Here is a 14,471-nt window from a genome sequence, read left to right as displayed (position 1 = left end):
TAAAAAAAATAAAAATAATAAATAAATAAGGATTGTAAGCTGACAAGTTCCTTGCAATCTGTGAAGTTCACCAAGGGTCGCCTCGCCTTAAAAAAAAAAAAAAAAATTAGCCCAGAACTCAGTATTTGAACACAGCAAACATTTTTTTTTCTTGTTTATAGGTTATTAGATTTCCTACAACTGGGTAAGGCTGAGCAGGACCCAGGCTCTGAACTCCAGATAGCAGGTATCAGGCTCTAGGCTGCACATCTGTCCATGTGTTTCTTATTTATCTTGATCCAGTGTCTATCTGGGAATTGTTCTTCTCATGACTACTGACAGGAGCACATAAAAAAAGTAGAAGTATGCAATGAAAGGAACTGGCACACTTTAGCATCTGCCCATATTCATTGATAAAAGCCAGTCTCTGGGCTTTGGGAAAAGGGTCCTAAGACAAGGAGGAATCATTGAGGAAGAGTTTAGGACAGTAAAATCACAGGATTTGCATCTCTGAATTTTATTCTGGGGTGTGTGGGGATCCTGGATTGGAATGTGAGGGCAGACTGGCTACTAAGGAAGTTATTATGAGAGACCACATGGAATATGCCAATATATTGTATGGCTGTGGGCAGGAGATAATGGAATAGGTCCTGTAGATTTTTAAGTAATAAAATTGGATGGATTTCGTAATTGAATAAGTGATGTGGGCAAATGAAGGAGTCACTGAGAACAACACTGAGCTTATATCATGGTGGTATAATTCACATTACTAATTCTTTTCTCTATATGATTATGTAAAATAAATAAAATGGACACTATAGAAAAGCGGTCCCCAACCACCACCACACCCCCGTCCCCGTACTGGTTTGGGGCCTGTTAGGAACCGGGCTGCACAGCAGGCGATGAACAGTAGCCAGTGAATGAAGCTTCACCTATATTTGCAGTCGCTCCCCGGCACTAACGTCACTGCCTCAGATTCACCGCAGATCATCGGGCATTAAATTCTCATTTTTGTGATAAAGAAATTAAGTACAAAGAAATTACAGTCATTCTTAGCAAATAAGTTAGATAAATGGAGCCTTAAGTCTATATTTACTGATTCAGAATCTTCCCACCAGTCTATAAATCTGTAACATGAGAGAAATGACTGTGGTCCAATTTGGCAGATAAATTTAAAATAAAATGAGATATTTCAAAGCTCTAATAAACAACAATTATAATATCTAGCCCCAGTATTTTTCCTCTAAATTACATATGCTATTATTTTCCTTATAATTTTTATTGAGCATTTTATTGTTTTCTCCCTCATAGCAATTACATCATGCTATACAAAATGTAGAAATCACACTGGACTTTCTCTTCCTTTATTTTTAGTCTTTCTTTTCTTTTTCCTTTTCTTCCTTCCTTTGTTCCTTACATCCTTCCTCCTTTTTCTCTTTCTTCCATCACAGTTTTTCAAGTCATCTTTTATTTTTTTTTTTTGCTTTATTTGTTTTTTTGTTTTTTTTAAAAATATTGTCTCTACACCCCAACTATAAACTTAAGGAGGAGACACTATCTCAGTGCTACACACTTCCCAAAAGTTTAATAAATATAATTTAGTGGACTGAAGAAGAGAGTGTTCAATCCTTTTATTTCCCCATGGAATAGAAAAACACTCCTCTCTTTTACTCAACTAAAGATAGAAGAATTACTTTTCATCTGTTTACAATTCTCTGAATATACCCTGACATGTTCTGTCTTCATATCTGTCTCTGTGCAACTTCCACTTGTCCCTCCTCTCCAATAGAATTGCATCCAACACAGATGATACAGGTAGCAGTCACAACACTCTTTTCCTTATCCACCACATGAGATTGGTCCAGGATGGCCTTCTGACAGGCCACCGAGAAAATGGAAACTGCTTGGGCTGAGAGCTTCCAGAAATGCTTTTTGGACGGCAAGTAAGCTGGCTGCATCTCCTTGGGCCTGTTACTCCTTCTTCCTGCCTGGAAAATGCAACAGGATGCCTGGAGGTGGAAAAGCCATCAAGCAAATTGCGAGAATAAAAGCCACACATTATGGAGCACAGGGCCAAGCTAGGAAAAGGACACAACTGAGCTGTTCTTAGTCTGTAACGGTTCTGGAGTCCATGCTTCCAGATTTCTTATGGTTAGAGACAAATACACCCTTCGTGTGAAGCTTAGCATTACTAATACACAAGTGCTTAAGTCTTATTTCTAGGTGATTTTCTTCTCAGGTTCCCCTAATTAAAATTTTCTCATATTCTTATATTTCCACCACACTTTGGTTTTTATGTGGAATTCTTTTCTTTATTCATCTATATTGTTTGTTCATCTATAAGTCCTTGGAGCACAAAGGACTCTTACTTATGAGTACTCTTCCCCAGGGATCCTGAAGCTGATGCAGGAGGAGGCTTTATGCCCAACAAGAGAGGGTTCACGCAGGAAAGAATTCAAGAGCAAGCCAGAGTTAGAGACAAAGGGAAGTTCATTAGGGAAGGAATAACACTCCACAAACAGAGACGTGGTCTCCTCTCAAGTCAGAGAATGAGACCAAGACAAGTTTATTAAAGAAGGAATGACGTTCTGTAGACAGAGTATGGTCTCCTCTCGGAGTGAGGATGAGACCCTGAGTTGGATTTATATCTGTTCCTTAGTTTCTATGAAACATTACTGATTGTAGGGAGTAAAGAAGGGAATACATAGTTAGGTTTATCTTTAACTTGTACAAGATAAAGCTTAAAGTCTCTTTTTTTTTTCTTCCTGTTTTCCTTTCATGGTATGAGTAAACAGTTGTGTTAGCAATCTCTGCAGGAATCTTCCTTTGTTCTGTAGGTTCCCTGCAGTCTGGCCATATGGCTAATCAACTTGGTTTCCATGTCTAGTAGCACTGTAGCAGGCTCTGACTACAACCTGGTTTAATATTTAGTTAATTTGTGTAGTTCTCATGCCTCTTCCCTATATCAGAATATAGCTTCAATGTAATAGTAGATGAGTAAAAGTTTTGTGAATTGAGTTGAGTTGAATTTAATTGAATTGCATTGAGCTGAATCAAATTGAATTAAATGGTACTCAATTCTCCCTGTCAATGGAAAAAGGAACCTAAGAGGGCCTATTCTTCAGGTTTTTTTAACCAGTGCTCTTCATTTACTACAGTGATGTGTTGTGGCACAAAACTCAAACCTGGAGAAAAACTCATTCTGTCTCATACACCACAGAAGACATATTGTTATTTTATCAGCCCTGCATTCATTCTTTTGGTGTCTATTCTTCCTTTTCATCATATTTATTTTCCTTTTGGGGAACCTGTTCTCTCCACTCTCAATCCTAGCTTCCAGTTGCCAGAAATTAATACATGATCCAGGTCTTGCCATTCAGTATATTCCAACCATTTGGACATGATAATTGGTTCAGGGATGGGTATGTAATTTAAAGTAAGCCAGGGACAGAACTGGGATTTTATCGCTAGTTGGGAATAACAGTGCTTTTTGTGCTGAGAGTGATAACCGTAAAGACAACATAAACCTGGAGGTGCCAGGAATCCCAGTGTGAACATTACAGGCCTGTGAATGAAGCCAAAAGAGAAGAGAGCAGAACCAAGATTGGAAGGAGTTGAGAGGAGGGACCAAGTCCTATAAATGGACTATAAGTTCTTGGATCTATAACAGGATCTCTGAAATCAGACTGGCATTCATAGATTCTAATTGTTTGTGATTTGGGCAAAATTACTTAACCACTCTGTCTCCTCTTGAATAAAATGAGGATAATAATAGTCTTTCATTTAACCTTCTTTTTGAGGATTAAATGAGATACCACATGTAAAAAATTTAAACAATGCCTGACACTGTGCATGATCTATAAATATTAGCCATTATTAATACAGATATTTTAATCTATGGCTTTTGAGTTATATACAGCAATAAATTATCTTTTTAGCTTAAGCTGGTTTGAGTTGGGTTTCTATCACTTTCGACTAAAAGGGTCTAGTCTAAAACAATTAACGTAAGCATAAAACCCCAGAGTATATAGGTTTATGGCAGGCCAAAATCCCTTCTGTGGACTGAGGCAGAGAATGGAGATTGAATCAATTGACTCTGGACCATCTGGCTCTCCTTAGTTGATGTCTATTAGAAATTTTATCTGAGATCTATGCGCCCCAACTCTCCCATCACCATCCTACTTATATTCACAAAACTTTTCCTTATTCTATGTTGACAGTTAATATCTCTGCTATGACAATTTATTTTTAAAAATATATAAAAATGCAAAAAAATGGGAAATCAAACATATGAGAAATAAAATGAAAGAAAATATTTTTACAATTGAAATACATTTTCTATTGCTTTTTATTTCTCAAGCCTTAAGCTGGAAACTTTCCACAATGGTTTAGAGTAAATAAAATTATAAGTAAGTAGCCTACATGCTAAATAGCATACTTTTCTTGGTGTTGATTTCTGGAGGGATATGCAGGGGATTTGCATGCTTAATTCCCATTAGCACCTGTCACTGCGATTTATTATCCCAGAGTTAATTCTCCACTCACTGCAGCCAAAAAAAAAAGGAAGCCCTGGTACATGCATTTAAATGAAGCTTTTTATTTTTCAAAACGAGATGAATTTTATGTCTATTTCTTAAATACCTGCAGTATTCTAACCATAAAAAAATCCATATTTAAATTCATTTTTTGTAAAAAATTTTCTGAAATTTGATTTTATTCAATAACTAGAAAAGCATATTCATAATTTGAAAATGTGTCTTTGGGGAAAAAAGAAGTCTTAATCAAGGACTTAGATCAGTTTTCAAATCCATTGGTTCTTACTATTCCATTCAATGTTGACTAAATGTTTATTGACCATCTATTATGTGCCAGGAACTTTGCTGTATTCTGAGTATAGAGTAGTGAAAGTGCTAGGGAAAAAAAATCCCTCCCCTTTAGAAGTATAAAATTTATTGAAGAATATACATACATATATAGAGAGACATTTTTACATGTCTGTATACACCTGTCCATAGATGTGTATACATATATGAATGTGCATATATGTGTTTATATAAAAGAAGTGCTATATAGAAAATCAAACCAGGTAAATGCAATTGAGTGTGATGAGGTGAGTGCTATTTTAGGTAGTTGGTCAGAGAACATCCCTCTAAGCATTGACATTTGAGCCCAGATCTAAATGAAGTAAGTTAGCAAGCCTATGCTCAGAAGCCTATGCAACACTGCATTAACTCTCTCATGAAGAAAAATACTAGGTGGATGCTAATACATAAGTCAGGTTCCATCTGCAGCCATCTATTGTAGGAAACTCACTTGGTAAAGCTGATCTATATGCTGGTACTTTTCCTGTTCTTGTTCCTGTGCTGTTACTCTTTCCTCTCTTTTCCACTTCATTCCCACATACTATTACTCAAACAATCGTCCTGCCCTATTTAGGCCGAATTTCAGTATTGAACTACTTTTCTCCTTCTTATCTTTTATTCTTTCTTTCAAACAATTAATTTTATGCAGTATCTGTCATTTGAGCACTTCAATACCCCAAACAGGATATGTGACAATCTAATTTTATTTAACTCACTAGACTTTGAGAATTCTTCCATATAGAGCCTTTTAGGCAGTCAATCAACCAATATTAATTGAACGCCAACTATATATTGGGCTCTGTGTTAGAAGTTGGGGATAAAATGATGAAAAAGGCAAAGTTTCTGCCTTAAAAAGACTTAAATTCTAGTTAGAAAAGATAAGCAATAAAAGTAAATAAATAAATGAATAATTTTTAGATGTTGTTAATATGGTAGTGAGTATATGTGTGGGTTTCTTTCTTACTACTTAAGCTGCTGTCCTTGGAAAAATTGTAAAGACAAGTATGAAATATAATCATAATCCTTTAGAGTGATGTCACCCTCAAAATAAATGAAAGATCTAGATGTACATGGTCATCACTAGCCACGTGATTATTTAAATTAAATCAATTACATAACAATTAAAATTCTCAATTCACACCAACCACATTCTAAGTGGTCAACAGCCACATGCATGCGTCTGATGATCATCATTTTGGAGAACATAGATTTGAACATGTTCATCATTGCAGAAATTCTGTTGGAACAGCACTAGACTCGATAGTATCCAGCTGGGAATCTTTTATCAATGGTAAAAATAGCAGGTAACAATTCTATGTGTCAGGCACCTCACGTATGTTTAACTCATTTATTTCTCACAAAACTCTATGATAGGTATTGCTACTGGACCCATTTTATAGATTAAGAAATGGACGTAGTTAGCTTTATTGTTCAATATCTGTCAACTAGTAATAATAATGCTAAGAGGCAAGCAGCTCCTCCATAGAAATAAGAAATGACCAGATTTGCCAATGTCTTTGCCAAGTATGACCTTTTCAGATCTATCAGACTCATCCAAGAAACATTTTACTGGCTAGAGTTTTAGACAGAGCTTGGCAGGCAGAATCGTGGAATATTAGAATTGAAAATAACTTTGAAACCATAGAATTAAATACTTCACAAATGAAGAAACTGAGACATGCAGTTTTACCTGACCTGTCCAGGGTGACAGAGCAAGTTATGACCACTGCCAAGATTAGACTGCAAGCTTCCTGCCTGTGTGTGTGTGTGTGTGTGTGTGTGTGTGTGTGTGTGTGCGCGCGCGCGCGCTCGCGTTTAAACATTTCCCCCTTGGCACGGAGAGCTTAAAATTTCACTGATATAATATTTATTATTAGCTTAGAAATGCACTAATCTTGGGAAGTGGCTTTCTTCATCGCAGAATGTTAGCTGTGCAAGTGTGTACTGACCTTTTAATCCATTCACTTTCCTTTTGTCTAGCCTTCCTTATTTTATCCACCCATTCTTACATTCCTCCTTCATCATTACAACAGGGATCCACAACCTAGCTACCCAGACAATCTTTTTCTGGAAAAAAAATAAAAAGGTAAAAAAAAAAATTCCTATCAGTTTGAGTCCTTACACACACCGTTAGAAGTTTGGAAAACATGTCATTGGTTCCACCATCACTTTAAGTTAAGTCTCTACAAATCTTGTGCATTGTTTCTGGGACTTTCTCCCGGTGTCATCTCACCATGCTTTACATATTCAACACTGCCGGCCATCAAGTTGCACGCAAGTAAAGCTCTGTTGAAGAATGAGTTCTCCTTAAGTTTTTAGTTTCTGTTCCACTACGGAGAGGTCATGGGCGCCCAGACCATAAAGCAGTCTGAGTGACGGTGATAACCCCAAGATTGCAGCGGGTTGGGGCATTGCAAAAGCTTCATTCCTTCTTCCCCACCAAGCAGGACTTCAGTTCTAGCCCGCACTCAGCTTAATCAGTCTCAAGACCAGAAGTCGTATAGCCAGTCCAATCCCAGGGAGTCTGGCTCAGGCTTTGCTGGCGCCGTGGAGAAGCTGGCAAGCGGTAGGCTGAGCTCCACAGGACACAGCCGAGTGGCTCGGGGCGCGTCGCTGAGCTCTCGGAGTCTGGGTCTGGTGCACCACAGGAGGCAGGCGCGCTCCCACTCTCCGCAGCCGCCTCTTCCCTTAGGTCTCTCTCACCCCGGCTTCTGCGGGTAAACCAACAGCCGGTCTCCACCTCCGGCGCTGGGCGCGCATCTCCCTCCAATCCTCGCTTACATAAGGCGGCCGGGCGCGCTCCCGCCGCCGCTTACCCACCAGTGGAGTTGGTCCGAGCCCTCCACGCCTCCTCTGCGAGCGCTTCCGCGCATCCGGGAGCCCCACATTGGGAGGTGACCCTCCTTAGCTACCTAGCAGCGGCAGCCGGGACGTCTCCACGCGGCGCAAGAACGCTGAGATTGGAGACCCGAGCGCCTCACTGTGCCCAACTCCCTCCCTCGGCTCCTTCTCCTCCCACTTCTCTGTTCCTCCCCCCTCCGCCCTCCCGCGCCTGTATGTATTCGGCACTGGCGAGGGGACCCGGAGAGCAGTTCAGGCTCCGCGCGCCGCGGAGCTGCGGCAGTTCCTACCGCTGGCGGGGAGCGGTGAGGTGGCCGCCTTGCGCCTCCCCGGACTTCCCAAGTGGGGGCAGAGCAGCCGCTCACCGAAACGCCAGTTAGGAGAGGGAAAGTTTTGGACCCCCAAACTCCTCCTCAGCGTCTCCCCTCCACCCCCTTTTGGCCCCTGCCCTTGGAGAAAGTGGAGTGTGGCTCTTGGTTATCATTATTTCTTGACACGGCTTCATCGTGCACGGATTCAGCTGCTGCCCAGGGGCTTTTCCGCTGTTCGCGCATCTGTGTGTGGTTCCCCCCAGGCATACCTCTGTCGACGATGAGGAAGGGTCTGCGGGCGACAGCGGCCCGCTGCGGACTGGGACTGGGCTACGTGCTGCAAATGCTCGTGCTACCTGCCCTGGCCCTGCTCAGCGCCAGCGGTACCGGCTCGGCCGCTCAAGGTAAGGGGGTATGCAGAGCTCCACGGCCACCTCCCTTCGCTTCTTCCTTCCCTCCTTCTTCCTTTCCTCCTCCCTAGTCTCCTGGCTTCCTTAATCCGCCTCGTTCCACTCAACTGGAAATCACTTTAAATTCCACTTTCCCAACTAGTCAAGAAGCTTTGATGATCACTATTTTTAATCTGTCTTCCGAGATGGGCACAGATGGACCAGGGACGCACGGGGTGTGGACATGCATCTGTCTCTGGGCATGTGGGTGCCTTGAGTGTCTTTTGCACTTTTTGATGCACATGCACACGTTGTTGCATATCGTACACACAGAGGTTTGGAGAGACTCTCGATGCGGGTGTCTGTGTGGCATGCCAAAGATGTACCCTGATGCGCAGAGGCTCCCGGCGCTGTGCCACGTCTGGGGTTGCGGGATCTTCAGTGAGTCTCTGAGCACGCCAGACGCCGAAGGGCGCTCAGCTAAGGAAATGTTCGTAACGGCCGAGGACCCACAAGCGCCGGTGCCCCTTGGCTGCTGCTCAGGGCCCTTGGAGACACACAGCACACTCCGACCCGCGACCCAGCCTGCGGCAGGCCCCAGGGTGTGCACGTCTCCGCACTCACACCCTCTTGGTGTCTCCCTCCCCGCAGGCGACTGTGAAACTTAAAACCCCAAAGCTCTGGGGAAATGGACTGTTCGCTCAAACCAAATCCGAAACTCCCGGGGGTAACCGGCCAGTTTATAACTCTGACATTTTAATTTACCGCATCTGATCTTTAAAATACGTGTCTGGGGCCCTCGGCAAAACCGGGGTTGGGAGAAGAGCGGCGGGGAGTTGAGAGTGGGTAAGGAGGACTGGAGACACGGGGGCTGACCGCCTAGCTCCCTTCTTGTCCCCCGAGTTTGAATGTGTAGGGGCAGCGACCAGCCTTGAGAACTCAGAAAGCTGAGTGGAAGGGAGACGGAGAGGAAAGGGTCAACGCTGCCCCCTCCGCGGTCTCTCTCGGGTCACCTGGGCCCCCAACTTCCTCGCCAAGCCGAGCGCCCACCTGGGTCTTTTCGCCTAGTTCTGTGGTGGCCGCTGGTTCTGGGGAGGCAGCTCATCTTTTCCTTACGAAGGGGGTGGCGTTGAGGGTGGGTGGGAATGGAGGATGCTTCCGTAGCATTCGGAGGCAATTCAGGCAACCCAGCATCTCGGTTACACTTCTTTACGAATTGAGAGAGCAGAGGAGGTGCGGAGATAGCCTCAACTCCGCGGGCGATGCTCCGACACGGTGGGGGTTCCATCCTCTTTGACCTGCAAAGGAGCTGTGGGCGAGGGCGAGGGCGAGGGCGAGGGCGTGGGAGATGAATGGGAGTGCTGAGAGTAGGCGAGTGTGGTCCGGGTGGGGAAGTAAGTGATTAGCAAGGCTTTGTGAATTAGCCATAGCTACTTCGGGAGTAAATTTTCCTGCTGCCGCCGTAAGTGGCCACGCTCATAAATTCATCCTTTCTTTCTTGTCAGATGCCTCCCATCCCGAGGTTCTGCCCTGGTTTTTATATGCATACTTCCACAGCTCATTTGTCCATTTTACAAAGGAATCTCTATTGAGATCATATGAACTTGTAGATTTCTTGAAATTGGTTAACAAGTTCTCAGGGCGGCAGCCAAGGGTACTTAGAAGGGGGTGTTTGGAAGTTTAAGTGGGCAACCTGATGAATAGTTGTGGACGCAACCGCATGACTTCCTGTGGGATTAGCCTGCTATTATTGGGTGCGTAAAGCCCTGGGGCGGGTGCCAGGAGGGGTACCAGGCGATGAGAGAACTGTTGGAGGAAAGAACAAATTTAAGTCCCCAACGATGCTAAACAGGTATATGAGATCTCTGCAGAGAACTTACTACAGCTAAATTTAAAAGACTGGGTAGGAAAAAAAAAAAAAAAAAGGATCACTAAAGATAGTCAAACAGGAGATTTTAAGTGGATTAATATTGAAAGAAGAAGGGAGGAGAGGTGAAAAGAGAAGATGCCCAAGATAGACTGAGCGCTTGGGCTGTTTTTCTGCTTATAGACCAGGCAAATCAGAGATCGAGGTTGGAACCTGCTCTTCTCCTCTTAAGTCGAAAAATAAAATGTATTCTGTTGGGTGTGTGCATTTCAGTGTTTTTCTTCTTCATTTGGTTTATTTAGTTCTTTCAGTTCTAGGTGAATAAACGATTTATTTACGTTTCAAGATTGTGGTCTTTGAAAGACTATTCCACCACTTTTATCTTTGTTATTCTCCATATTCCAGTATACCATCTCTTCTTGTGTTGTCTCTTAGGTATCAAAAATACAGAAAGCACCAAACTCTACTATCTGCTACTATCACCATCAGTCTAATCCATTCCCCCAACCTGTTTACTATTGAACTACTATTATTACACTTCCTTTATAGAATCAGACTTTTATAATGGTCTTATGGTCAGATCTCCTTCCTTCTAATTTCTCTTCCTTTCTCCTCTCTTTGGACTAGAATGCTAGCATAATACAAGATGCCTTTGCTCCCTCAAGGTATGATTTTCATATACTGAGGATGTAAAGATCAGAGTGAACTATTTTTATGAATGGCAGTACATAATACAATTAAGATGAGAAAGTTAATTTAAGCACTTTACAATGTGGATGAGGTTTTTATTCTGTTGTTAGGGAAGTACTGGAAAAATTAGAAGTTTTAGGAAATATGTCTCTTCAGAGATAGCCAAGAAAACAACAGATGTTTAAGATAAGAAAAAAATATATAATAAATATTATTTGTGAGTGTATTGCATTTTGTAACTGTGGTTTAAAGAAACACAGTAGTCATTTAACAGGTCTTTGGGAGATTCTCTAGGCTTTCGACAACTTTCTCCTTTCTGGCTATGCCCTAATGTTAATGTACAGAGTGAAGTTTCGTTCCTCTAGCCTAAAACAGTTCTTACTGACATGTGTGCGTGCGTGTGTGTGTGCATGTGTGTGTGTTTGAAGAGTGTATCTCAGAATTAGCGCCCTCCTGTTTTATAAATGCATTTTATTTCTGGACTACACAGCATTGTTATTCTGCTTATCTAGCACCAACTAGTGTTATGAGTGTAAACACCACCAGACTCAGAACAGAAAATTACTGAAGACTCTAATTATAATGGGATGATTCTCTACTAACATAATGTAATTTTTAATGTTTTAAAAAACAAATAATATACTTATTCCTACAAAAGAGTAAAAATTACTTTCATGCATTTATTCATATTGGTGTAGTAGAAATAGAAAGTTGGCATAAAAGACAATGGAATTTCATTACAGTTATATCACATATTTTTTCATTTTAGGAGCAGAGTAAATTCACAAATTCACATTTAGAATTTGCAATAAGGAAAAGTAGTCTAGTTTACTTTTGTTTAAAAGAATAATTTCATGCATTCTAGCTTAGGGAATGCTTAAAAGCCTTCAGAGAACAAACTTTTCAAGCAGCATTTGCAAAGTGTGAGGAACCATTAGATTGTTAACATTTTTTGATTCTTTGGTCTTCTGTGTTCTGGATACCTGGGATTCAAATTTCAACAAGGCAGAGTCCTCACGCATCTCCCATTGTAGACCTGATCAGAATTCAAACTGATCTTTTTAAAGCATCACCACACACACACACACACACACACACACACTCACTGCCCCTAAGGACATGACCATGAACGAGGCATGAGCTCTACTAGGCAAACCCTCTTAGCTTATTTATAATTATTGTTGATACTTAAAAATAACTGTTCTTTAATATATGCTAGGTTCTCCAATTAGTGCGAACAGCAAGAGTGTGCTCTATTAGGCCTTAACTGCATTTAGCACTTTTCTGATTTAGGTCATGGCTTTGCTGGAGCAGCAGAGGGAGTCACTCTCAGAAGAAACATTAAAATTATAGGCTGCAACCACTTCAGGAAGATAATGGGGGGAATGCAGAGGCAGGGACTGAGTTAGCACTCTTGTCTTCCTATTTTAGCTACTTCGTTTCAGTCTGACTTTGTATTTGTGGCAGTTAAAAACAAACTTGTTCACATTTCCTCACAAATTAAAAACTTACTAGATCATTTGGATAGTGGCATTATTAAAGTTCAACAGTTATTGTTTGTTTATTATGACTCAGGCCATATCCTGTTTATTAGGAACATAGAGTTGAATGAGACAGTTTTAGCCTTCAAGGAAGACAGATTTATAAACATATAATTATAATTCATTTCCTAAAATATAATAGTGGGCACAGGTGTAGCCCTTTCTGGATTCAAGCATCCAGAGATAGTAAATGTAGGTCAGGCTAGGGAGTGGTGGCAGAGGTGCCATAATTTCTAAGGAGTAAGTTGGAAGTGGAATGCTCTTAAAGATAATTTTGCTTTGCAACTATCTTATATTAAATCTTAGTTAGATTTAATTTATATTTGGTTGGGTTTTGGGGAGGCACAAGCTAAAGGCTGTTAGTGGTATGTGCCCATTCTGCCAGTTATCTTAGTGGTTACCACTGTCTCCAAATCCTGCCTCCACCACCTCCTGGGTGGGTGGCCATGAATGAGTTATGTAGCATCTCTGTGCCTCAGTTTCCACCGATATCAAATGAGGACAATATATACTCTAAGTCATATTAGGATTGAATGAATTAATACACGTAAAATATTTAGAGCAATATTCTTTGTCTTCCAACTGTGTAAAGCACTGGCAAAGAAATCTAGAAGTTAAAGAAGTTAAAGGTCGATAATTTTGAACCCAGAATGGGGACTGCTGCAGACACTGCTTCCCCAAAAAGCAACAAATGGAGCTGTCTGAGGAGATGCTTCAACGTTTACCACAGCAAACTCATGGACAGTGTGTGGTTCTTTGAACAGCATATAGAAGCTCTCTCCTCTCACAGCCCAATTCTTTCCTTTCAGCTCTCTCTGAGAAAATTAATCTAATACCAGTTCTAAAAATGTCATGTTAAGTCACTGCCAGTTAGGTCCTGGCTATAAGCTCTACCCTTGACTTTCTTCCTTTACAATGAATATTGAAAAGAGAACTTTTCTCAAAAACATACTTTATGAAAAGAAAAAACCATGTCAACTCCCATGTTTTCAGGTAAGAGTTTGGGAAAATCAGCTCTTTAAGCAAATGACAGTTTTTCTTTAAAAAAATGGACACAAGTGTATTGTCTAAAGAACATAATTGAATATATGTTAAAATAACGCAAAGAAACCTAGAAAATTAGATTGACTTGAAGGCAAAGCAAATTCAGGCCTTTCATATGTTCGAAATATACTTGCAATAAAAAGTTTTGGTATCATAATTTAGAATGACACGGATAATCTAGATAACATACATTTTCAGTTTCACATTTAATTCCAGCTTAGTGGTTATTATTTTTTCATGTTTGGTGCAAATGTTTTTTGTTTGTTTGTTTGTTTTTTGGCAAACTTTTATGATAAAACTAGGGATTTGTTGGCTTTATTATATTAAGACAGATCTTTCTCCTGCAGTATTTTTATTCTGCTTTCAATGCTTGATTGCTTGGTGTGCACTTACAGAGCCCTAACTTTCTCACTCTCTTTTATAACCTTAACTTCTTAAAGCTATGTATGGACTCTTTTTTGATGTCATATTTTATTTGACTTTGTAATTGTTTATGTATTAGTGGAGGAAGGCTACATGAATCTGAGACCTTGTGTATTGCCCCAGTATCATTTAGTTCAAGGATGTTTGAAATAGCACTCACGGAAACTCGGTGCTATATTTTGTATAACTTTTCCGAAGTGGAGTAAGTTTGCCTTGAGCAATGTTAAAACACTAGTGTCTTCTTTATCCTAGTTCTTACAAAGAAATCCAATACTTGAATCTTTATAGTTTTCCTTATTTTAAATATTTCATCTCCAAATTTAAAAATTTAAATTAAAACATTTTATAGTAATCAAGATCAGAGGTAGTTACCTTTTTATGCTCTCTACTTGATTAAAGTTTTCAGAATTTCTGCCTTTTCATGAAAATCCAAAATATGTATTATGTTGAAAATATTTGGACTCTTTATAAATAATGTTAGAAAATATTGTACTATATTTCTGAATTTTAAAAAAGAGTTTGGG

The 14,471-nt window shown here is 40.5% G+C and overlaps 1 protein-coding gene across 2 annotated transcripts in view; it reads left to right on the top strand.

The window, feature by feature from the left end:
- Positions 1–7,931: 7,931 nt before the first annotated feature.
- The window catches only part of UNC5C (unc-5 netrin receptor C), a 326,377-nt gene continuing 319,837 nt past the window's right edge, over positions 7,932–14,471 (top strand). The window contains exon 1 of one of the 2 annotated variants that reach the window (XM_006910744.1): positions 7,932–8,397. In XM_006910744.1, the coding sequence (XP_006910806.1) occupies positions 8,274–8,397 (124 nt within the window). In that variant the 5' untranslated portion in view covers positions 7,932–8,273. The remainder of the gene's footprint in view (positions 8,398–14,471) is intronic. The other variant, XM_006910743.2, reaches the window with a different exon arrangement.

The sequence above is a fragment of the Pteropus alecto genome, unplaced genomic scaffold (genome assembly GCF_000325575.1).
Source record: "Pteropus alecto unplaced genomic scaffold, ASM32557v1 scaffold63, whole genome shotgun sequence".
In the NCBI taxonomy this organism is placed as follows: Eukaryota; Metazoa; Chordata; class Mammalia; order Chiroptera; family Pteropodidae; genus Pteropus; species Pteropus alecto.
Note: the sequence above shows the minus strand (reverse complement) of the source record. Positions and strands in the feature narration are given on the sequence as shown.